The sequence below is a fragment of the Cimex lectularius genome, unplaced genomic scaffold (genome assembly GCF_000648675.2).
Source record: "Cimex lectularius strain Harlan isolate CLEC.00 unplaced genomic scaffold, Clec_2.1 scaffold124, whole genome shotgun sequence".
NCBI classification, from domain to species: Eukaryota; Metazoa; Arthropoda; class Insecta; order Hemiptera; family Cimicidae; genus Cimex; species Cimex lectularius.
In genome coordinates, this window is record NW_019392703.1 from 565231 (window position 1) to 591140 (window position 25910).

Below are 25910 nucleotides of genomic sequence, written 5' to 3' on the forward strand. Positions count from 1 at the left end.
CCATCACTGTAGATTGGTGATCTTTGTAAGTAATGATTAAGTGAAAAAGTGAACAAATAGCAGTTTCATAATCAATTTATAGTAGTAAAATATGGTTAAAACCCTAGATTATACGTATAGCTCTGCATATCAGCATATTTGTGTAAACAAACCTCACTACAAAAATTCTGATTGAATAACTTACTTAAATCTATACAATCATTTCGAATTCAGGAGAAGGATGTATAATGATAAGATAAAACAAAATAATTTATTATGTAATCTGAAAATACATTTTTTTTACATTCTATGAATTTTAACTCCTAACCTACTAATTCTCAGTACACCTATCGAAGAAAAAATTCGATGTATTAATAAAGAAAGACAGACTTATTTTTCAAAAAAGGCATTATAAAGTCAAAAGAAATGGAAGATTTTATTATTTAGCACTTTTCAATAGAGAGAAAAAACTTCTTACTTTTAAACTTAATTCTAACTTTTATAAAAGAAAATGAACTCTTCTTATAATAATGTATTTATATATATACTTATGAAAAAAAAAATATATATTCGGGGGGTCTACGTTATTTTATCATAGCACCTAATTATTATTAATTAACTTTACTTCTTCTTCTCTTCTCTTTTTTTTTCCCAAAGAATATTTTAAGTTGTGGAATGTTATATACAACGCTGTTCCGCTGGTTTTACATATGTCTTGTGTTGCCAAAGTTGATTCCACTTTGATTGGCCCCTTTGTTGCTTCCGTACTGGAGGCTGATAACTCCCTGTCCGGCTCTCAGTTGGTCCTCTGTGAAGTTACGTACATTCTTGTTTGCTTCTTTTGGACCAATGCTGGGTTGTCCATAGTTCGCTCCCTGGAAAAAAATTATTTAGATTTTTTTAAAAATTTTAGTATGATTTGATGATGAAAAAAATCACCTTTCTTCCAAGGGACTGTAAACAGATGACAACCGAGTTGAGATTCTGCCTTTCCCAGAGGTCGACTGTCTGGAAAGTTTCTTGAGCGGGTACACCCATCTCGAGTGCGGTGTCGAGGAAGTTATTTATATTTTCCATACATTTGAAAGCCATGGTGGACGTGTTAATCTTCTTCACAGAACCAGGTTTCATATGGTTGACCAATCTGTAAACAAACAGGGTGTAGAATTTTCTTTAAAAAAAACAAAAATACTCTGAAGGAAAAACATAATTTGGAAACCTTGCCAGGAAAAATAATAATGACAAAATATCAACTCGGTCAATATTTTCAGTAAATTTAAAAGTTATCAATCTTTCATTAATCACTTCATTTGCTTAGATTGTCAATATTTTGTGTCTTTTTTTTGTATAATAGTTTTTATCATTTATAATGGCTTAAGTTAAAGTTTAATTTTAGAATGAATATTTTTGGGACATAGCAAAGATTTTTTTCCTAAATTTACCTGCAAAGGAGAGTTCCATCCTTGAGGACTTCGTAAAGGTTGTCCATGTCACCTGAAGTGCTGAAAGACTCGCCTGTGATCGCTTTGATCCACTCGAGGCACTCGTGCGCATGTTCCTCATTGTATTTGCTGTTGATCTGCAACAGAGAAAAAAAAATGGCAAAATTCAATTTAAAATCGTAGAAAGTGCAGTGGGCGTTCTGCGGCAAGCTTGCCAATTGGCCCAATCAGCAGTCCCCCTACAGGATGTTGGGGCAGCAAACGGCTTCCTTGTTAATCACTGCTGGGATGACAACTCATTTATATGTAGGAAATATGAGAATAGTATAATGTAATATATAATATTATATACAACCAACAAACAGGTCTGATGTATTCAGTACATGGACAATGGTCCGCTTATTTTAATTATAATTTCTATGAATCTCAACATATGTCAGCATATTTCCCTTATTTACTACCATTAAATTTTTTTAAGGCAATTGTTACATAATAGATTAACCTCGTTTAAGTATTGTAATGAATTGAACATTATTATATCTTCTTTTTCTTCAGAAATGGCAAAAATGACTAAGATGAGAGAAACACGCAGACATCTACTGGATATGACAAAATATCCAATATTTTTTTAGTATTTGTGGGCAATTTTATCGTCCTGGTCATGTTTCTATCAGATTCAGGGCATTCTTTCATTCAGTATTGTTGTAGTTTAGAAGTAGTGCTTCAGTGTAGATGTTGGAAAAAAAAGCTAGTGGGACAGAAAAATGTGGACATTCACTGAACATGTTCCATTTCCAGAATAGAATTCTTCTAATAAAGAATAGACACAAAACCTTTTCGGTAGCTGAAAGCTAAAGTTATACTTGACCTATTAACTATTTGTTCGCCAACAACCAACAAAATGGCGCGAACCAAGACCACTGAGAATGGAGGATTCCCCATAGAATAATGGAATAATTGAAACAATGGAATGAGTGAAAACTCACTATTTCGAGGGAAGTCTTGAAGTCTTAAAGATGAATGATGATTTAATATGAAGGCGAAAGATGATACTCCTCTCTGTAGTAAATAGGCCAGTGCACTGGCCTAACCTCAGCAGCAGTAATGACATTGCGTGACTAACTCGTTCCGCGATCTCGTTGAAGGGCGATGAATAGATTTTCAGGAGTGATAGTTTAAAGGAAAAGACGGTACTGGAAATAACAGGGAAAGATACAGTACGGACGAGAAGATATTAGGCAAAGTTAAGGCGATGAAAGGTCCGGTACCATGCGGTCTGGAGTATGATGTTCCAAAGGCGTTAAAGGTGATGCAAATGACAACGTCTTATATTAGTGCGGCGATTGAAAATTAACAAACATTCAGGAACCACGACTTTATGCAGTAGTTGAACTGAGATTGCGCAATACTTTAGGAGAAAAGACCTAGAGAAGAGACACTTCGAGATCAGGCGATGGAATGAAGCATGATGGTGAAGTGCGGGAAGAGGAGTTTTCCAGTAAATCGGAATGGAAACGGTTGGTGATGGAGGTAAAAGTGGATACATCAAAGTTCGGGAGTTTTGCTAAGAACACTAGAATGACTTTTTGTCATATTCAATATATGTCAGCATTTTTGCCTCATGCTTCGTTTTCTTCTGGAGCTAATTAGATGAATGACCAAACTACTTCTTAACTGCTAATTTTGAAACCATATCATTTGGCTTTCAAGAGTTTCATTGGAGAAATGCCAAAGAAACGAGAGAAAATCCACTGAAGAAACTCTGATGTCGCATGTTTAACCCATGCTAGTGCACTGAATTAAGTTGGTGTCTATTTGGTAGCTGTTCTTTGTAGTGATTGTCTATTTTAGTAGTGATTTGATGTATATATATGACTGTAGTTGGGAAAATGGCAAGAAGTTTTGTTTAGTTAACATTTTACGCGTAATTTTAATTATTACAATGCTTGAGCAGATTGGACAGCGATTTTACGCCTGCTGCTCCATGTAGCGTTTTCAACATCGATTTGATAGTTACGTGGGCAAAACGATCCACCAAAGGATGTTGAACCATATGGTTCACGTGTCACGTATCCACCTGGATCGTGTAAGGCGTGCGGGTTGCCCTCGGACGCTTAATATAGAGACGCACCTACCACTCCACATAACCAAATCGGACCCAAGGTGATATTCGTGAAGGATAGCGCGTCAGGACGATTAGATACAAATCAAAGAAAGGTCCAAAAATAAAAAGGACTGATGAAATCACCTATACCACCGTGAACAATGACCAATGTCAACCTCTATTCATACATTAAACATACCGTGATTTAAACACAGATGCAAATTTAAAGTGAAAAAACTACTAAATTTCGAATGAATCTTTCATACAAAAGATAATACATAGTACATAAAAAATAATTTTACGCTAATATTTTAGAGCAATTAAATCAGACAAAGAACTATGTGCTTTGAAAATTAGCTTTTCAAATGAAAAAAACATTTATCTACGGGCTACTGTGTTCATAATTTGTGAAACGTTGCTTGCCAATCTGCGGGTTTTTAAAAACCTACAAAACGGGCTAGCGCGTGAGAAACTTGTGGACATTCATTTAATAGCAACTGATAAAAACATAAAGCTACTAGATTGGCAAAAAAAAAAAAAAACCACATACACACACACACACACACACACACACACACACACACACACACACACTTTTGTTACTTTGTTCTGCATGAACACTACAAAAGGACTGGCACGAGAGAAACATGCTGACATCCATCTAAAGATGGCAATATAACAAAATTCTTCTGAATATGGGATACCAACTAAGTTATTTTGTGATATTCAGTGAATGTTCACATATTTACTTCACGATAAGCCATTATGTAAGAATTATGTCGAAACAACCAAACTTCCAATTGAAATGTGTGTTATTTAACGACAGTTGTTCAATAATTTGTTAAACTAGTGAGGAGAGGTCAGGAATGAAGCATTTTAGATAAATACTTTTTTTCATTTTTGTGCCCCCGTTTCGACCTTTATTCGGGTCCTCTTCAGAGCCAAAAATGTTGATTGGAAAAAATAACTGTCAATACAGACGTAAATAATATAAATTTTGAACCTAGTATTTCATACTCATATAAAGTGTGATGTTAATCTTGTAGCGCTACGTTCGTTTCGGGTGTAATAGGAGTGAAATGTGAATTTGTATTTTGCTGTTTTTATGTGATTGTAACAGGGTGGGGAATGCGGTAAATCTGGTAGAATGGTAAATCTTCCTAATAGACTGGTTACAGACACCTTATATACACCTTAAGGCTTTCAAGCTATGCGGAATAGCATAATCAAATGACCAATGTCACAAAACGTATAACCAGTTCCTTGGATGTCCACATGTTTCTCTTTCCCTCGTTTCTTTTCTAAGTTCAGATTGAAATGAATGTTATCAACCTGGACTTGGACAAACAGTAAAAAGGACCTTGGCATACCGTTGTGTAATCTGTAACCATTTATATAAAAATATAGGATTGCGAGGCAAACATGTAGACATGTACCGAATGCGATGATAAGTTTCAAATAGCACATACGGAGATTCTGTGTGGACCAGAAAAAGCAAACTGTTAGAAAGTCTCGCCACAAGTGTTTTTTTAAAGTGTGATATAACCTATTTACTAGGACTAGTGCGAGAAAAACATGCTGATGACCCGTGAAAATGGTTAAATGCCAAAATTTTCACGCCCAAAATACAGCGGGTCTAATTTCTTCAAACTGGTCATGACACTGGCCACTGACATTTCAACTGGTCCTGAAAGAGGTGGCCAAGTTTTGGAGAAACATGGGTCATGCACTAATATGCAGACATGTAAAGAAAAAAACCCATACGGAATATATGACCAAGTTGACAAAGGTTTTCCCATTTTCTTTTGGGCTTGAGATACCAGCCATTTTTTCGATTAGCGTGAGAGAAACAAGCGGACATCCATCAAATACGATGAAATGGAAAATTTCAAACACCACATTCCGAAAGACTGTGTGGACAGTACGAGCAAAATGTTAGAAAACCTGTAGTTTTGTCATCTTGAAATGAAGTTGTTGACAATGTCTCTTTAACTGGTCCTGCAAGGGGTGGATGGACTAGTGTAGGAGAAACGTGGGATATCCACTGAAGATCTTGAAATCCTTCTGAATAGAAAGATTTCATTGAAACATATCCTGAAGACCAAGTTAAGAAATGTTCAAAATTCCGCAATACTGTAGTATTTTTTAAAGTGTGATTCTATTTTCTCGGACTAGTGCGAGAGAAACATGCAGGCGTCCAATAAAAATTGTGAATCTAATTTCTACTAACTAGCAGACATTTCTCAATCTTTTGACCAATAGTAAAAAATAATTCGATTTAATCTCGAATTTATCTCATTTTGCTTTTCCTTCATGCGAAAGAGTCACTATTGTTAATGGACAAATGTTAAAAAAATTGCAGAATTTTTGCATCTTCATCAGATGTCTGCTAGTTTCATTCGTGAATGGATACTGAGGGAGGAGATACAGGAAGATGCCATTCTAGGAATGCCAATTGATGCCACTACTCCAAAGTACAACTTTACCAAGAAGTACAAAGTACTTGTACCAGAACGGGAAGAATAAGCCAAAGGAACAACACTAAAGGTAAATTCCTACTGGTATACTGACGGCTCCAAAACCGACAAGGGTACGGCAGCTGGGATCTTTGAGATAAACCCCCATGACCGAACTGACGGTAAACCTAGGCAAGTATGCTACAGTTTTCCAGTCTGAAATCATAGCGATTGAACAATGTGCCCGAGAAATAAAAAAGGGTAGGAATACATTCCCGGAAGATAGCCATTTTCTCTGACAGCCAGGCAGCTCTTAGGGCCTTAGCCTCATGCGAGGTGAAAGCAAAGAGTGTTTCGAAATGCATGGAGGCCCTGACGGAAGTCAGCGACACTAATGATCTGACCCTGGCATGGATCCCTGGACATTCTGGACATAGAAGCAACGAAAAGGTTGACATGTTGGCCAAAAAGGGAGCCAACAAGGACTCCATGGGCCTAGAACCCTACGTCGGCCTAGCAGCCTGCCACAAAAGAGGTTACATCTTAAAATGGACCCTTAATGAGTCCAAAACCTGGTGGAACAATACCACAGGTATGAGGCATGCGAAGAGATTCATAGAAGGACCATCCGCAAAACCTGCAAAAGAATTACCGGAAGGCAACCGCAACCGAATCAGGATTCTGGTTGGAATCCCGACAGAGCACTGCCACTTAAGAAAGAACATGCACCGGTACAGAAGAAACACTGTGCAGATACTACCAGGAAGAGGAGGAGACCGCAGAACACATTTTATGTTTCTGTAGTCTGTTGCAGATTCTTGCAACTAGGATAGGAAAAGCCACAAGCAAGATCCTACACTATGGAGTCGCTGGCAAGGCTTTGGAGGTTGATTAAGAACTTGAAGCTGGCCAGTGAGTTATAAATAACAGAGGAGCACAATAGATCTATTCAGGTCGAGGTGTAGTAGGCCTTGTGGCCGCCTCTTTTATCCCTATCTCTATCCCTTCATTCGTGAAATACTACAAAGCCATCTTTTGACCCAAAAACAGCTGGAATGCTATGACTATCGATCTTATGTTATATCCATTATGTTTAGTGGTCTGATTGACCAAATTATTTCTTTCAAATAATTATTCTTTTTATAAAATTGGTTGAAATGGATGTGAAAAACTAGTGTCACTAGCGGGATTGGAACCTACGAACCTCGGCTCATACGCCGCTGCTCTAACCACTTGAGCTATCGTAACTTCGTCAGTCAGTCGAATCCCACTCGTGACACTTTTTCGTTTCAACTAAGACCTTACATAAAAAGAATACTTATGCTATGTTTATTCTTTTCGTTGTTGAGTGTTTAACAGATTTTTTTCACCCGTATTATACAAATTTGCGTACTTCTGCGACAATAGATACATCTTGTGCTCTGCAATGCTATTGAAAGAAACCGAGTGAAAGCAGTTCTATCACAAAGGATCATTGATGCTAAAGAATAAACTATTCTTTCCAGCAATCAATTTATATTTAAAGCCATAGCCAAGAGCCTGGGGGTGTCATGAGTCAAACAGCGTCCGGATTTCTCTTCGGCTCCATCTCCGGGGACACGTCCTAAAAAGCTGAACGGGGCCCCGGGCGATCCTCGACCCGGGCCTTTTGTCTAAGCCGTCCTTTGGCAGAAAATGCATTATTGGATTTATTAAAAGCCGTTTGCGAGAGTCGCGACCCCGTGGCGGCGTTGCCGGCTGGACTATCTTCGACACACAAAACGATAACTTGCTTAATAGAATTCCCCTCGTCTGTCCTTGGTCTGTAAAGGCACATACCTGCCAAAATGCTCAAAATTATAACTGACCGGTATAACTGAATTTCATGACGGTTAAAAACATTTTTTTTAATACCTAACATTATCACAAAATTAAACTTCAACCTGCAAACTCAATGGGTGTGACAGCCATCTGTTCCAGAGATACTTGTCAAAAGTTAAGATAGAAAACTTCAAGAAATTTTCTTTACACTCTTCCTTTCTTCAAAGTTAGGCTAGTAGGTTTGATGCTTCGCTTGTATGATCTCCCTTCCGCTTTGATTTACATGCCATCTGTTAATTTCCAAACTATTTCCCAAAGGTGAAATTCAGTGAAAGTTTCTATGAAGTACAAGTCTTTCAAAGGTCGATATTTCATAAAAAACGTCGCGTTTTTACTTGGAAAATCGATTCCCCGTGAAAATAATATAGAATAGAAAGTCCCCTGATAACGCAGGTCTGCCTACTCTCGCTGGATTTTTTTTCTTGCCCACAATCATGATCCCTTTTGTAGGCTTTGATAAAAGCCAACTTTCGTCGGGCCTGTTAAACAGGCGAGAGAAACGCACGGACACACATTGGACATAGAGCAATACCGAAAGATACAGATACATGATCAAGATAAACAGAAACTATTAAACTGACGTTTTCCTCATAACCAAACTTTTTTCTATTGACTGGCACGACAAAGGAAGCCCAAATTATTTTCTTCCGAAAAGAGGATCTGACTAGACATCCGATTAAATGACTAAGATAGAATAAAAGTGTCAGAACAATGTTTACAGCAAGTCTGACAATGACGGTTTGTAGACAATCAAATTGCTGGTGTTTTCAATTTAGCCAGCACGTCGCTATTTTCAGTGGATGTCTGCATGTTTCTTTCCTGTTAGTCCATTTTCTAGGTTTTAATAGAAGGACCTTTTCTATTTAATTGATTCTATTTATTCATCTTCTTTTAGTTGTAGGAAGTAAACATGATGACATCTACTGAAAAATAAGAAACACACCAGAAAACATACAAGACTAATATGAACTAAATATCGCTACATTCAATGTATGTCTGCATGTTTCTCTCCTGTTGATCCCCTTTTAAAGTTTTAATATAAATATATAAAGTAATTACTTTCCAGAGGCCCAAGGACTTTGTTCCAATTGCAAATCCATCCCATCCCATTTGATGAACTTTCTTTTGGAATAGGTGGTCCAGCTGACAAGTCAAAAATTTTATGGTATCTTCAAATTCTACTAAGGTCAGACCGTATGTTTTTCTACTATTGTTCCCATTTCCAAGTCCAATTGAGTGCTATCAAATTTTTAAACCTCGGTTTCATCTCGAAACCTTATTTGAAATTCACATGTTTCTCAACATAAAAGATTAACTGGAGTGAGAGGAACATGAAGACATTCACTGCCTAAAGCGAAATGCTTCTGATTCAATACAACGTGCTTGACATATGTCTGAAAACATACAGAAATTTTACATCTTAAGTGGATGTCTGCGTGTTTCTCTCGTGCCACATTCTACGCGGCTCTGATAAAATTAAATAACTTAACTATATTCTGATTGTTAGAGGTACAAAGAGCTTTGATTTAATGTCAAATTTGACTGGGGCATGATCCAATAAACGCAGATCAATCGCAGACGTCCAACGTACTAAGGATTTGGTTATTACAAACCTGTTAACAGTACACATATTTCGCATTCTATCGTTTATAAAAATTCTATTTAAGAAAATACTGATGTTAGATTGTTTTATTATTTGTTGGTACTGACGAGTTTTAACCTCAACCTACACACTCTTAGAGGTCAAAACACCGTGCTTGTCAAGCGGTGAAATCACGTCCACAAACGACATGAATACCCTCCTACACAACCGCTCACACTCTTGACTTTCCTCGTAGAACTTTTGATTTTAAAGAATTCAACAAATAGATGTGGCTGTCATGGAAAAATCCTCAATATGAATTATAAATAAAAGTTTAGAGTTATTAATCGAATCCGATAAGAGTGATTGATGTATCAAATGGGCTGGGAGGATTAATTAGATGGTTTTTAAGACGTGACCGAGCAAACGTAAAAGCAGGCACATGTAAATCCTGCATTTAAAAAATGTAAAAAATATCTTTTAAACAAACTTTTCTTGATTTACACAGCCAGAATGGGCTTTTGGTTTTCAAAATCTGATTCAGCTTTGATCGCACCGGCTTTTTTTTAACAATCTGTGTCCAGTTTTTCCGCACGAGTGGGTGACGTCCAGGTGCAGTTAATATAACAACTTAGCCCAGAAAGAGCATGTGGAATATCCTGCTTTACTTCTTTTATTTTCACTTGAAACCGGTTTCGAGTCCTCGGCCCTCTTCTACTCCCTCGAGAATTCAGTTGACTGATCCAGCAAGTCCATTGACCAAAGCGTGCCTGGACGTGGTGGTAGACGAACGGAAACGATTATAAAAAAATCTTACAGGAAGAAAATCCTTGCCTTGGCTGTTTAATACTTTTCCGATAATCAATTGTACAAAAATATTGTTATAAAAACCCATTAAAATCATGTATAATCATAAATGCATTTATGTTTTAGTGATCAATTGACCAAGGTAGTTCTTTCAATTAATTATTCTTGTTATGTAAGGTCTTAGTTGAGATAAAAATCGAATCGAGATTGAAAATGGCAAAAAGAGGGAAAATTCGAAGGTTGTAGGTTGAGATGGAGAGTTGGTGTCCGAGAGGATCGAAGTCACGATAGCTCAAGTGGTAGAGCAGCGGCGTATTTAGCCGAAGGTCGTGGGTTCGAATCCCGCTCTTGACGATGACTTTTTTATCTCAACCAAGAACTTACATAAAAAGAATAATTATAATCATAAAGTTAATACACTGTACCCTTAACATCTTTGAATAGACTATGACCATGTAGTCAAACTGGTTAAGGAAAGACTGACCATCTTACAAATTCTCAGTCAATGATTTGAAAAATTTTTAAAAAATACCTACCATTAGAAATATTTTTTTCTATTTCACTTTCTCAAAATTTTAATCATTTAAAAAAAAACACCCATAGTCCTGTTTAAAATCAAAAAGGCTGAGTATGATTTTGGCAACACCCTCTATATAAATCCAGTTTGTAAATACGAAAAATAGATCACAGCGTGAAAAATTTGGTGGTTATACTTTGAATTTTTTCTGAAGAGAAATGAAAGAGAAAACTAGGTTTTACGTGGGACAGCGACTGTGGGTGTCTGCATGTTTCTTTCGTGATAATTTCCCAGTTGTATATTTTGATAAAATCAAAATTAGCAACCAAACACATTGCCTTGATTACAGTACGAAGGACATACCTAACCACTTTGGCATACATTTTTTGAGAAATATACTTACCCCGAGAAAAAATAAGGACATCCAGTGAAAAAATGGTGAAATGATGAAACTCTTTTGATCAGATAAATATTAAGAGTATTATATTATTAGGATTGGGCCATCAAGGTATGCCAATTTTGAAAAAACCCCAGGAAACAGGTTGTTTACTTCAATCCAAAACTAACTATTCAGATTTGCACGAGAGAAACCTTAGACATCCACTGAATGTGGTCAAATATAAAAAAACAAAAACAAAAAACAGAACTGTTAACCGATAATAATCACACTAGGATGAACATGGATCAATCTTCAATAAACCTTTTTTCATTTCGACAAGTTCAGTGGATGTCTGCATGTTTCTCTCGCCATACCCTGGTTTTATAAGTTTGGATAAATATAAATAACCTATCAATTGGGACAACGACGATTAATTACGATTTCGTTTTATTTGACTTTCAAACGTTTCCAAATAAGGACTAGGGAGAGAAAAACATGCGGACATCTACTAACGACCACGCAACCGTAAAAAAAGTATATAAAGACATATCGAAATATAGAAGATCAAATATGTTGACAAGCCAATCTTCAATTTTAACTCTCAGGCATTTCAACTCGTCAAACAACTTTGACAAGTTCATTTGATGTCTGCATTTTTCCCTCGCGCTAGCCTGGTTTCTACTAAAGCTAAATAACCAACTCACACATTGAATGGTTAAATAGTCGTATTCGATAAAAGATAAATTCAAAAGGGACTAGGGTGAGAAAAACATATATTTAGTGAGTCATTTAGCCTTTAAACGAAAGTACTTCGCCTATGTTTTTGCATATTATTTTTTCTAAGTTAATAAAGCCTGATGTATATAGAATGAATGCGATTGTCCAACAGCAAGTGAATTGAAGAGTTTCTGAACTCGTTGTTACCTTTGAACGAATCTTATCATTGTCAAGGCTTAATCCATTTCCGGGATAATCGGTCTGGAACGGATTAGCCCAAGAGAACCGATTTCACGCAGTATTCCCACCCACCGCCATCCTTGGCCCACAAAAAAGATAAAAAGACAAGGCTTCCTTTGCGACAGCACTCACGTATGTCATAGATAAAAAAATATATAATAAACATTATGATAACTTAATTTCACTTTTTGCATATTTTAAAGCGAAATGTGTTACAAAAATCAAAGGTGGAAATTCTAGCGTGTTAAAAAAAATCTAAACCAAATCTGTGTTTAATTCAAATGAAAGCTTGATCAAAATACAGAAAACAGTCAACGTTTATCAGTTAGGTTTGTTTTTCTTTTCTTAAACTAAAAGCATTTGCATCTAGATTTAAACCGTGTATGTTGTTTTTTGAGGTTTCTATGGGATATATTTCAATCGGATTTAAATAGAGTTTTAGCGATTATTTTGTCAAGGTTTTTTTTTATTTTATTGGCGTGTTATAAAGGACCCCGCCTTTTGTGTAATTCTGGAAAACAACTCTTGCTTGTTTACACAACGACTGTTTACCAGTTTCTTGTTTGCTCTGTCTGTTAAAACTGACATGGGGAACGAAAGGCCGACAATGCTCTCGGGACATGTCCACGTAATAAACAATAACAATAATAGTTAAAGCGTTATCTCTTATGTGAAGAGTCAGTAATGTTTAGAAATTGTCGCACAAGAATTTTAAATTTTCATTGTTTCTTGTTGGAGTGTTTATTTATGTATAAGTTCTAATATTTCTGCTATTTCTTATATACAGTATTGCCTATAAACCAGATGTACATTGATGAGGAATTTGCTGAAATCCCATCAGCCAGTTCGTAAGAATTAAAACAGAAATCAGTTCAAATCTGAGGCCTTACATAGTAATTGAGTAACAATCGATTTAGACAAAATTTTGTTGATTATTCAAGTCTAAAACGTTCAACAGTTCTGCCACGTCATCAAATTGTGCCAATTACCAAGGTAGATATTTAAGAAAATCTGCTATGGAGAGTATTTCGAAAAGAAATGTCAAGACTTTTAAAGCATTTTTTCTGTACCAACACGTTATTATTTATGTGTGGTGTTTAGTGACCGTTACTTAATGATTATTTGGAGCTCTTGAGATGGGTCTAGTGTGACGTAGGTTTTAGAAAAACATTTTCTTTATCGTGCCAACGTTTCGATCTTCATTGAGATCATCTTCAGGGCTCAAAGAGTTTGTTTTCCGTGTATATGTGTCATTCTTGTCTGTCGTGTTGAGAGGCAAGATTGAAACATCTACACGGAAAACAAACTCTTTCAGTCCTGAAGATGATCTCAATAAAGATCGAAACGTGGCATGATAAAGAAAATGTTTTTCTAAAACCTACGTCACTCCAGACCGCATCTCACGACCTCCAAGTAGTTATTCTTTATTAAATACATTTTATTTTTTCATTAAAGCACAAATTTTGTAAATAATTTTGGCGTTTTTCTTTTCAATTTTTCCGATATCAAAACTAAAATTTTTATAATCGAGGAGGGTCTTTCCTCGTAAAAGAATGGACTGATCCGAGTCCCCAGAGGCGAATTGTTGACGACGGATTATAACACTAATTTTTTAATTAATTTCAGTTAATTTTTGACCTTAGATTAAAATAAAATAAAAAAACAATTCCGCTGATTTTTATTAAGTTATATCAGCAATTTAGTATATTAAGGCTAAAATGTCAGGGGGCAGTGGTGTAGGTCGTCAGATGACGATGCTTTGACCTCTTGCTGAGATTCCCTTTCAGATATTTCATATAAAATTCCATTATAAATTAGGGCACACACACATGTCCCTTATGTCGGCGGAGTTTCATAAATTTCTTACGATCGGTTGGAAAGATAAAAAAGCGAGTATGTCTAGAAGATGAGGCCTCACACAGTGCGATCTGTTTAGGCCCTGGGGGCAAATTCTTTCCGACCAATTTCATTCGCCTTTTCGCGACTGGGCAAAGAACAATAGGTCAATAATCTCCCAAAGTTTTGTTTAAATTATATCAATCAGTTGGAGAGATATTAATAGAAAAAGAAAAAAAGTATACGCAGGAAATAGTATACAGAACGATGTACTTTTTATCAAAGTAAAAAAGATTACAAATCAAGATTTTAGTGGGAAATAAGTCTGTCAAGGTTCATTAGATATAGCCCATCAATTATTGAGATATTAAAGGAAATTCATTTAGATAGGATTGGTTGTCATAGACAGTACACTTCCAGGATGAGGTTTCTTACATGTTATTTAATCATAAATTAATGCACTATTAATCAATATGTCTGCTAATTTTTTTTGCGAGGGTTCGCAACAGCAGGGTCATATCAACCCTCAGGGTGCAGGGGGGTAGTTTGATATTCAATTTTTTTAGGCTCAACAATTCGTCATACAGCAATAAGATTTATGTCTTGTGATCAGGTTCCTTCCTAGCTATTTAAAAGCAAATTTAATTATAAATCAAGGCTTGAATAGTCAATAAGTATGCCAAATATCAATTCTGACGATCGATTATCGAGTGAATGAAAGAAATGCGGTTTGTACAAAAAAAAAATCCTCAATCATCATAGAGCAATTCAGGCACCGTAATCAAGTTCTCTCAAAGGTATACGCAACTATACATTTTAGTGTAAATCCAGGCTGAAATGCTCTATAAATCGGCCAAATTTCTTTAATTTTGGGTGATTACTTAATGAGATATTAAATTAAAAGGGTTAACACCAAATGGGTCGACATAGAGTAATAATGTTAGACTCGTGTTCAGACTCCTAGACATTTAAAAAAATAAATTTCTCTTAACATTCAAGGGCAAAATGTTTAATAGTGCATCAAATGGATCTGTTTCTGACAATAAATTAGCGAAACATCAGCAGAAACGTGTTAACATGATCTAGGTTGACCTAGAGCCAAAACGTCAGACCTTATGGACAGGTTTCGTTTTAGATATTTACATAAATAAATCCGATTAGTTCAATTGTAAACAGGACCGCTTAATTTCATCAATTTTTGACGAACAGCTACAAAAATATTGAAAAAATTTCCATTATACAAAATGGGTTGTCTTGGAGTACTCATTTATGCTCCAGGATCAGGTTTTCTCCCATACATTTAGACATATATATTTTACTATGCTAAAATTGTCAATAAGTCTGCCAGGCATCGATTTCTAACGTTATCAAGGCAGGAAAAAGAATTGTGTTTGTAGAAAATGGTTCATCGTAAAGTCAATTTTCGGAACAGCGATCAAATTCTCCATTAATATTTAAAATAATGAATTGCAATACAAATCAAGACAAAAGCAGTGGATACGACTACCAAATTATACTAATTTTACCGCAAAAATTAACAATTGTGTTAACTCGAAATGGGTCGTCTTAGAGCTATAAATACAGGCTCCTTCCTGGATATTTAAAACGATAAATTTCACTATTGATCAAGGCGAAAACGGTTAATAATTCTGCCAGATTTGATTAATTTTTAATAATAAATTAGCGAGTTATTAACAGAAAGCCCCCACCTTAGGCCCCATGATGTAATTCCTCCAAAAAATTAAACAAATAATACAAATATCAAATCATGTTCAAATAGTCAACGATTCCGCCAAATTATGTTAACTTTACCAAAAAATTAACGAGATTTAAACAGAAATGTGTTTACACTAAATGGGGTAAATACACTCCAAAATATTTAGCCCAATAATATAAATAGCAAATCAAGACTCCGATAATTCCGCCAAATTAAGTTAATTTGACCGATAAATTAACAAGGCACTAACAAAACTGTATGGATACGAAATGGGCCGACATAGAGCTACACATTCCTGTATATTTAAAAAATAAATTTAATTATAAATTTATTTAGAAATCGTGAGATGCGGTCTGGTGTGATGTAGGTTTCAGAAAAACATTTTCTTTATCGTGCCAACGTTTCGATCTTTATTGAGATCATCTTCAGGGCTCAAAGTGTTTGTCTTCTGTGTAATTGTGCCATTCTTGCGTGTCGTGTCAAGAGTGCCCATTAATTATAAATCAAGCACCAAATGGACAATAATTCTGCCAAGTTTCATTTGTTTTCACAATAAATTTACGAGTTATGATCACAAATGTTTTAACATAAAATGAGATAGTCATAGTGCCTTATTTTTGTGCCCAGTGATACAGCTCCTATCAAAATATTTAAAAAATTAATACAGATCAAGGCTGAAATAGTCAATAAATCTGCCAGATTTTATTGATTTCTTGGAATCATTAAGGGAGCTGTTAAAATCTGGTTGCCTTGTAAGTTTTTAAAAACAATTTTTATCACAAATCAAGCCCCAAGTGGTCAATAAATCTGTCAAATTTTGGTGATTTCTACCAATTAATTAGAAATAGATAGAAAGATATTTTGTGGTCCCTGAATGACGACCAATGTTTAGGTTCAATGGGTTTCCTTTAAAAATATTTAAGCCAAAGTTTTACTACTGATATTAAATTATGAACAATTCTGCGACCGTCTAGTCAAAAAAATGTATAAACCAACTATGGTACAACCCGAGATTTTCAACGATCGAAAAAGAAAACAAGACAGATCTTAACAATGGAAATTTTCTCGTTGTCATCAACTGTTTTAAATTTCCTTGTTTATCCACATTTTTTATCTTAGAGTCATCACGTGCCTTTGATTCGAACGAGAGCTCCAGCTAAGTCACGTACAGCTGTGAGATGCACTCCAATTAATCGATTTATCCCGGATAAACTATTAATTTCTTGTTGTTTTTTCTTTTGCATTTTTGTTTATAAGCCGAAAGCGATTTACGAGGGCATTATCTCGGCACACATTTGAAAGAATTAGAATTAAGACTCAAGCTGAAATTTTTCTAACAATTGTCGACCATAGTCTGCTAATTGGTTGAATTTCAAAGCAAATATGGTGTAGCTTAAAAAGTAAAAATTATTCCATTTTTTACCGTACAACATGGCCAATTTTGTACCTTTGTTCGATAAGATAATCGAATATTTTTCTCCCTATAACGAGCCCGATTTCATGGGATTTTAATAGTTCGTTCGTCCACCCCTCTGCGATTCTTTTTCATCCTTTCCGAGGAAAAAGGCAAGAAAAGTCCTTGGCTCCAAGGCATGCAAGGATGAGCATAAGGTATGCACGCATAATTTTTAAAAGAGCGTACACCAGCCCGACCAAGGTTCTGCCAGGAAACCGAGAGCGAGAACAGGCTGAAGCAGTCACGTTCAAAAATCCCTGCCTTTATTTTAAAATATTACGCAGTTTTTAATTAAAAATTAACGAATCTTGAGAAAATTGCGCAAATAAAACTCTAGGGAAATTATACAATCTTGCAATATTGGTCAATAATAGATGAAAGCTACAAATATATTTTGAAATAAATGTGCAAAAAGAAATAGAATTTGTTTCCAAATATTTTTCCTCGGGTGACCCAGTGACCCGACGCTCCCACCAGGGGTGGAGGTCGATATCATCTGGAGAGACCGTTTCGTTTTGGAATGGGGTTCGTTCGAATGCAGGACTTAACGTTCGCATGATCGACGAGATGATACTTGATGATTTATTATCTGTCGAAAATTATCATTTTCAATCATTTTCTCTCCCTGAAAAAAATCCATATTTTCATCATGCGATGGTGTTTCCGGAGTGAAAACGTCCTATATAGCCCAAGACGTCTTATCCTTCTTAATATTTATATATTATACAAATGATTTCAACGTTTTTCTTCTTATTCTTTTATTTTTATTCAAAACAAATTATATCTTTAAGAATTAATATTTCTTAATATTTTGTCATACTTTGTCTTTGTCCGATTCGTCTTGTTTTCAAAGCGATCTATTCTCTTTCTTCTTATTTTTCTATTTGTTTTTATTATTCACTTTTTCCTCTCGCCTTTACTTTTCTTTGTCCTCATCTTTGTTCCTACAATTCTATACCTTTTCGTGTTTTTTCTTCTGATTTTTCTTTTCCATTTTTTCTTCTTATTCACACGCTTTTTTAATGTTAAGGATTTCTACAAAAAAAATGTTTTACTTCTCTTTTCCTACTTGTCCTCTTCAATTTATGCTAAATATTTTGACAAAAATGGCGAAATAAATACAAGCTGTTCTCTTTCTTCTAATTGTCCTCTTGTTCCCTCTTTCTACTTCTCCTTTTGAAACGATTTCCTCTCTCTAAAATGTATACTTACTGTCTCACTGTGTATTCGTTCTGCTCTTCTCTTTTCCCTTATCTTTTTTATCCTGTTCTTTCTAAATCTCTTTAACTTTTTCGAATACATCTTCCTAAATCTTTTTTTATAGTAGATTCTTATATTTTTCTATGATCTTGATGAATATTGGGATGCATATTTAAACAATTTCTCTGTTATTTAGTGGGACACTTTGTTTTTATTTTACTTTAATCACTTCGATCAAAATGTCCTAAATATTTTGACCGTAAACAGCTTTTTACAAGCGTGCTTCTCTTCTTATTATTATCTTTCTGCAATTTCATATGATCCTTCTTAACAGAATATTCTTCTTTTGTCTACTTTTCTTTCCTACTATTGCATCTCTTACTCTATGTCCTTTTTTTAACAGATTCTCCTAATTTTCCTATATTTCGCTTCTTCATCATATTTTAATATAAAAATATTGATTTAAATATTAAGACTTTTTAAAATATTATAATTTTCCTTATTCTCCTCCATTATTGTTCTACATAAATATTCCTTTTATTATTAAATCATTTTGTAGAATATCTAATTTACATGGTTCGTCAAGTCCTTCATATTCAACATAAATTATGCAGATTTTGACAGATTCTTAGGGGTGCGATGTAGCAGATGATTGCTCAAGACACCGACATACCTCTGGGTCCGCTTGGTCACGGTTTGTTTGCCATTTTCCAAGGTTTTTTTTTTACGACTCATTACATCATTAAATATTACCATATTGCGTTCTCAGCAATTTGTGCAGAATCTTTTTTTAACGACAGTACAGTTTAAAATTGTTTTCAACTGTTTGACAATAAAAGTGATTTAGACGTTCAATCTTGTTGGTTTACGCTGATGTTTTACATTCCACATGCGTGGGAAGATTAAACGCATTAGATATGATTTAAATTTGCACATAAACATACACACACACAAATTGATAATTATTTGAACATGCATAGAAGCTTTCTTCGATTAGTAATAAAAGAGTTTTTTTCCTTCCTGTAATAAACAAAGTGACTGCTATAAAATGTAGATATAATGAATGAATATTTTTTATGGATATTCATGGATCTTCAGGTAGTCGGAGTTAGTTATTATAGTCTAAACCCCTAAGGTAAATTTTTTAAATAGGAAAATCGATTGTTTCCCCTTAACTTACAGCTAGTTCCTTATGAAACTTTTTTCTGTTACAAATATGCTTGTAATTGCAGAAAAGATTGCGTGGGACTTTCGGATTGGAGTTTTTTTCCAGGTATTTCAACAGCGCGGGCTGAGGGAATGAAAAATGATAAGATACGCCTTAGCTTCCTCGACAGTCTCTCCGACTTAAATTTTACTTAGGAAAATTTTGTCTATGAAAAGAAAGAGTATGATTGGAATGGAAATAAGTCTAGATTATTTGACATTAAGACTAGATACTCAATTTGACATTTTGTATAGATTCGAGCTGCCTATTGAGAAATAACGTGGGAAAAGGGTCAAATTTGACCCAGTCCGGATTTTATTGTTAACGATACATATTTTATTAACGCATGACATAATTTCCTTCCCTGCACCGTTATTTTAAGTACGCATTCCCATGATTTCTTATGAAACCCGGTCGTCGGATAATGCGGAATGTTCCCTTGGTAAGTGGGCCTGGAAAAGGCCTAATTAGAAAGTGAGATTTTTGACTATTTGCCTCGTTATAAACTTATTTGAGAAATAACGAGGGAAATCTCTGCACCTAGGCAGTTCTGATATCGAGAAATTGTCCCCCTTTGACTGGGAACACTAAATTTTCCCAGTAGAAATATTTTCAATTATAACAAACTGCCAGGATACAGCTGGCTGATAAAATTTTCCGGGTAAATTGTAGGGTCAGATGGCTTGTATTGCAAGCAGGTGGCCTGACCAACTGCCTTCTTCAAGAATGCCCAATTCCATTAGACAAACTCATCATCCAGACACCTACCTTATAGAAAAACTAATAAATCAATAAACAATAAACCCTTGGGTATTCTTTTGAAAATTAATTATTGACCTCTTGGAATGCAGAAAAATGACCTATTTTTAAATCAAGAAAGTTGCGATTGTGCTGTCCGTGACTGAAAACAATCGTTGACCCAGTTTCCTCGTACCGGACTGGCATTTTTCATTAAATCATCATTCCTCGTAGATTAAACATATTTCTCGAGGGATTTTCAAATTCAGATTTTCAAAGATAAACGTGAAAATACCCTGGGCAGAGAAGAGAAATTGCGATTCTGGAAAATTTATCCCGAACTCGGTCACTATTGAATTATTCCTGGCTGGGTCCAAACACGATTCATGAATAAACAGCCGCCTCGGCTCTTTTTTTTACCCCCACTGGGACAAACAAGACCTATTTGTGTTTCAAGTCAGTTTTTTGAAAGATTTCTTACTACAAAGTTAACTATATAGACATACTTTAAACCATTCTATTTGGCACAGTATGAGACAAATTGTAAACATAAACGCAACAATAACACAAGGGATTGCAATGATGATTACATAGAGCCAAAATCGAAGTTCAACTGTACAGATAACAAGAGGAAAAACATTAAGAATGGATTTGTCATTGATGATATTGCTGTGATATCAACAGTACTCAAATCAAACTATCTCGAGGAACCGTCAGAGCTGTCGTTCCAATAAACCATATTTGGAAACAAATCATTTCCGGTATTTTATTGCTCATCATTATCATTATAAGAAATGCATTGAAATAAAATTATGACTAATCTGTCAGGTTGGCAACCGATAAAAATTGTTCTTTTGTCAAATTGTCTATTCCGGCTTTAAATCGTAGAAGCGCCCCTCAATGCTTAATTTTTTTCTTTCAAGTACTTGCGACGATTAAAATAATCACAATTTTTCCAGAAGATAGCAGTTATAAAAACATATTTTTCAATGAAAATTTAACTCCTGATGTAATCTCGTAAAACATTATCTAGAGAATGCAGGAAATAAGTAGTTGATAAATGCATTGTCTATTGTCCGATCAATTTTCCAGTTTTTGCACACAAAAACAAGGTTTCTGTAACATGTTTCACACCTGTTATAATTTATTTTACAAAAATTAGTGTACACAGTGCAAGGAAAAAATTAACAACTGGCCAAGCAATTTTTATATCGAGCTCTTGCAGATTTTCCCTCAAATTTACAGAATAATCTATTAAAAACTTTTTAAAAGGTATTTCACTGAAAAATTTAATTTCTGATATGTATTAGTTACTCACAATCATAGAAAAATTTCTTCATGAATGCAAGTAATAAAAGTTAATAAATCCGTCGACTATTGGCCTACCAATCGTCCTGTCTTGACTAAAAGAGTGATTTTCCATGAAAAGTTTCACCCAAGTTTAGTTTGCAAAAATTAGTTTATACAATGCGAGGAATGAAAGTTAGTTCTTAATTAATTCGTCTCCCTTTTTGATTTTGACCAGATTTAATGGATAAATCGATTTAGAAAGGGTTTTTCCTTAAAATGTTCAACGGAGGTCTAAGGTAGCTCTATTAAATTTTTCACAGGATAGGAAATAAAAGTCAATAAATTCGTGGACTATTGGGAAATCAATTTTTTTATTTCACCATTGTTGATTTCCTAGATAAGTCAAATTAGAAAGGGGTTTTCCCACCCCAACTCTTGGTCTAAGATAATTTAATAGACCGCTCGCACATTGAAGGAAAGTTAGTTCGTTGACAATTGACTGATTTTCCTTTCAGACTTGCCAGAGCTAAATTTCTCGACGAATGAGTTCCTTCAAAAGTATAACACAAGTTTAACATAAGTTTAAAATATAATTCACTATAAAAGAAATTCTCTTCCGCATGCAGAATAACTTAGTTCTCAATTAATTCGTTCAAATTGACCATACAATTTGTTATATCAAGCCCTTGTTGATTTCGACCAGATTTTCTGAATTAACCAATTTAGTAAAGAGTTTTTCTTAAAATGTTAAATTGTTGAACATTGTCAAAGTTAGTTATAATGAATTCACTTGTATGGGAAGAAAATAACAGTTAGTTCTTAAGAAGTTCGTTGACTACTTATCGGACATTATTTCTAAAAAAAATTTTTTGACTTTCACAAAAATAATTAAAAAGGCAGAGCAATCTATAACCACTGGTATGATCTAATTAAAACAAATTAGTTTACATAATCAAGGAAATAAAGTTATTACTAAATTCGTTGACTATTGACTAAGAATATCAAATTTCAGTTTTGATCGTGTTAATTTTCACCTAATTTCTTGAATAAATCAATGTAAAATTCGGTAAAAAGATTATTTATCCATTGGTATTTTAATCTATTTTAGTTGTAATTCGCTTGGAAAAAGCAGTAAATAAAAGTTCTTAATAAATTCATTGGCTATTGAAATTGAATTGAAGTAAAAAGTTTATTTATGCATTGGTATTTTTATTCAACTTTAGTTTTTGTGAAAAATGGCAAAAAGGAGGGAAAATTCGAAAGGTAGATTGAGATAAGGAGTTGGGGTCCGAGTGGATCCAAGTCACGATAGTTCAAGTGGTAGAGTAGCGGCGTATCAAGCCGAAGGTAGTGGGTTCGAATCCCGCTCGTGACACTGGCTTTTTTATCTCAACCAATACCTCACATAAAGAATAATTAAGTACAATTTAGTTTTAGTCATAATTCACTTGGAAAAAGCAAGGAATAAAAGTTTTTAATAAATTCGTTGACTATTGCCAAAGGATCTGAAATTTTGATCTGAAAGTTGATTTTCACTGAGTTTCCTGAAGAAAGCAATACAAAATTCGGCAAAAAGATTATTTATCCATTGGTATTTTTAGCCAGCATTAGTTTTTGTTATAATTCGCTTAGACAAAGAAAAAAATAAAGATTATTAATAAATTCGTTGAGTATTGACTAAGAATCTCAAATTTCAGTTTTGGTCGTGTTGATTTTCACCAAATTTCCTGAATAAATCAATGTAAAATTCTGTAAAAAGATTATTTATCCATTTTTTTAATTATTCAGCTTTAGTTTTAGTTATAATTCGCTTGGACAAATAAGGAAATAAAAGTTATTAAAAAATTCGTTAACTATTGACTAAACTCTCAAATTCAGATTTGCTAGAGTTGATTTTCACCAAATTTGCCTAATAAATCAATGTAAAATTCGGTAAAAAGTTTATTTATTCATTGGTATTTTTACTTTGCTTTAGTTATATTTCGCTTGGACAAAGCAGGAAATAAAAGTTTCGATTAAGTTAGTTGACAGATCAGGACATCAATCTTGGCCTAGAAGAATTTCTCCGACTCATATTTGCCACCCTAGCAGTCCTAGGTTCGAATCCGGGCACAGTCCATAGTTTTTTTAATTTGAGAATATGATGAAAGAAGAATACATTGGTTTGACCCTTTGTCCGCGCGAACCAACGAGTTGGATGTTATGCCCTCCTGTAAGACAGGAATTTCTTTAATTTTTTAAATTCAATTTATTTTTAATTTGTATGGACAATTCATGAAATAACTACTGGTTCTTTGTCCATGAATCAGTATTGGTATAGGTAAGATTAAAGGCCATGGATGTGACATGGATTATTTTTATAAACAAAACAAACTTGTTGCTTCTTGTTTATAAATCAATGCCCTAGTTTTCGTAACGAGTCGGAAATCCAACTGAAAATCACCGTCTCGGCACGCGTGTCCTGATCATAATGATCCTTGCAAAATGCAGATTGCCCGTTTCGATTCGTGACCCGCGAACGGCCCGAGATATCCGCAATAACTGTTTCCTATGCCAGATCGTTCTCGCGAATCTTGGGTCTTGTCTCTCTCTTTCCAGTTTTGGACCGGCTGGAAAATGGAAATCTACCGATTTTTTTGTAAACTCAAAATCTTCAGAAGATTTACGAACGTTCGAACCGTTGAAAAGCAAACAGGACGACCCATTGCTGACTCACCGATAAGGAATGCTTGCGCAATTATTAACGACCCATGTCTATATTTAGGAATGATATTAGATATTGAAGTATATGTTTAAGATTTAAGCGCGAAACATGATTCGAATATCGAGAAAATCGATAAGTACCCATAACCGTGCCTAATTTTTACCTTAAAAATGTTCCTTATAGGGAATGATATATATTAACTGTGTAAAAACAATAAAATAATATGTAGTTTTAAATCTCTGACGACTTTATTTTTCAACATGGTGGCCATCCAAAAGAATTAAAATCTTATAAAGCAACTGCATCCTGTTGAACCTTGACCTCTTTTCATCTTCCATACTAGATTTAATTTGAACACACAATATTGTTTATTGTTTTGTTTTTTTAATAGGTTTAATATAAGTGAATATTTATGAAGTCTTCGTCCTGGGCGAGAACCAACGACCGCTTCTTTCCTAAGCTGATTTGCATCTTGGAGAATAATAATCCCGATTCGACATATTTAGAGGTACCGTTCAGCCTGAATAAATTCCGCGAGTTTCATGCCGTTGCAGTATTTAAAAAAAAGCTACAGTACAAGTTGCAGAAGTCGTTTCAATCCAGTCTTTTTACACACTGACAACACCCGGGGAAATTTTATGGCTGGAGGGAAGTGCTGACAATCGTTGCAACGGTTAAAAGCTGGTTTAACTAGAAAACGAAGTCGTAAATAGTAAAGTATGCTTATTTTTTGTACCTGTCCCAAAGCTCGAACTCTTCCAGGCGGGTTTGGAACCGTTCAAAAGTTCTTGCGGAGCAGAAATTCCTGTGATTGAATTTATGAAATTTTCCTCTGGATATTTTCATACCGAAGACGGTTTTTTTAAAATGCGTAAATCATGTTTTCCGGGATAATAATTTTTATCGGCCTTTCACGTAACATTAAGTGTTTTTGATCGCTGTTACGCAAGGCAGACACGTCTGTGCAAGAGAAAAACGTTTTTATTTTTAATTTTTAATTTTCAAATATAATCTGTTCCTCTTGTTAAAAGTTGAACAATAATTTATTGTTTTAAAATTGAGTTTATATATTTAAAAAAAATATTTCGTCTTTATGACATTGCGCAAGGGTAACCACCTGTTGATCCTAGCCCTATTTTCTTCGCATATGAATTTTTTAAAAATCTTTTTGCTTTAAAACACTATTGATTTTTTTTAAACTGTGAAGATAAAATTTATTTAAATTATTAGAATTTTATTTTTTTTTAGTGGTTCGATCAGTTCACTACGACTCCATACCCTTCTTGTCAGGCCAAATTTTTAGATTTCCTCTGATTTCCTTGTTCTAGGCGTCAACAGGATCAACGGAAAAAAGGAAAAGCCTTGGGGAAAATCTTGAACAATTTTTTTCTTTCGGTTGTTTGCAAAAAAATAAAAAATTCACCCACCTTCCTCTGGGCTTCCGCGGCGAAGCCGGATTTTGTTGCACGGTTGTTTGCCATATCTTCCGCAATTTTGAAGCCTTTTGATTAACGACGACGTTGAAAAAAAAATGAATTGGATTTTTCTTCCGGTTTTGATCACTGGTCGGCACAGATGTTGAACCGTCTGAGAGGTGGAACTCGACTGGAATACTGGATTATCCTCGTACTGAGACTCCGGCTGGTAGGGAGCCGGCGCGGTGCGAGCTCCGCCCTTCT

General features: G+C 34.8%; 1 protein-coding gene across 1 annotated transcript; it reads right to left on the reverse strand.

Annotated features, from left to right (window-relative positions):
* Positions 1-506: 506 nt before the first annotated feature.
* LOC106666390 (myophilin) lies at positions 507-25868 on the reverse strand. Its single transcript, XM_014393567.2, has 4 exons — positions 25659-25868; positions 1422-1558; positions 919-1123; positions 507-854 (listed from the first exon to the last, which is right to left on the reverse strand). The coding sequence occupies exons 1-4, from the start codon at positions 25710-25712 to the stop codon at positions 684-686; spliced, it is 567 nt and encodes a 188-aa protein (XP_014249053.1). The 5' UTR covers positions 25713-25868; the 3' UTR covers positions 507-683.
* Between the last annotated feature and the right edge of the window lie 42 nt (positions 25869-25910).

Bases quoted from the DNA above. Each gene is read 5' to 3' on its own strand.
- LOC106666390 (XM_014393567.2), bottom strand. From the start codon at position 25,712: ATGGCAAACAACCGTGCAACAAAATCCGGCTTCGCCGCGGAAGCCCAG. The intron at 1,124-1,421 runs GTAAATTTAGGA...GTTTGTTTACAG, and splicing joins GATGGAACTCTCCTTTGCAG to ATTGGTCAACCATATGAAAC. The intron at 855-918 runs GTGATTTTTTTC...ATTTTTTTCCAG, and splicing joins TACAGTCCCTTGGAAGAAAG to GGAGCGAACTATGGACAACC.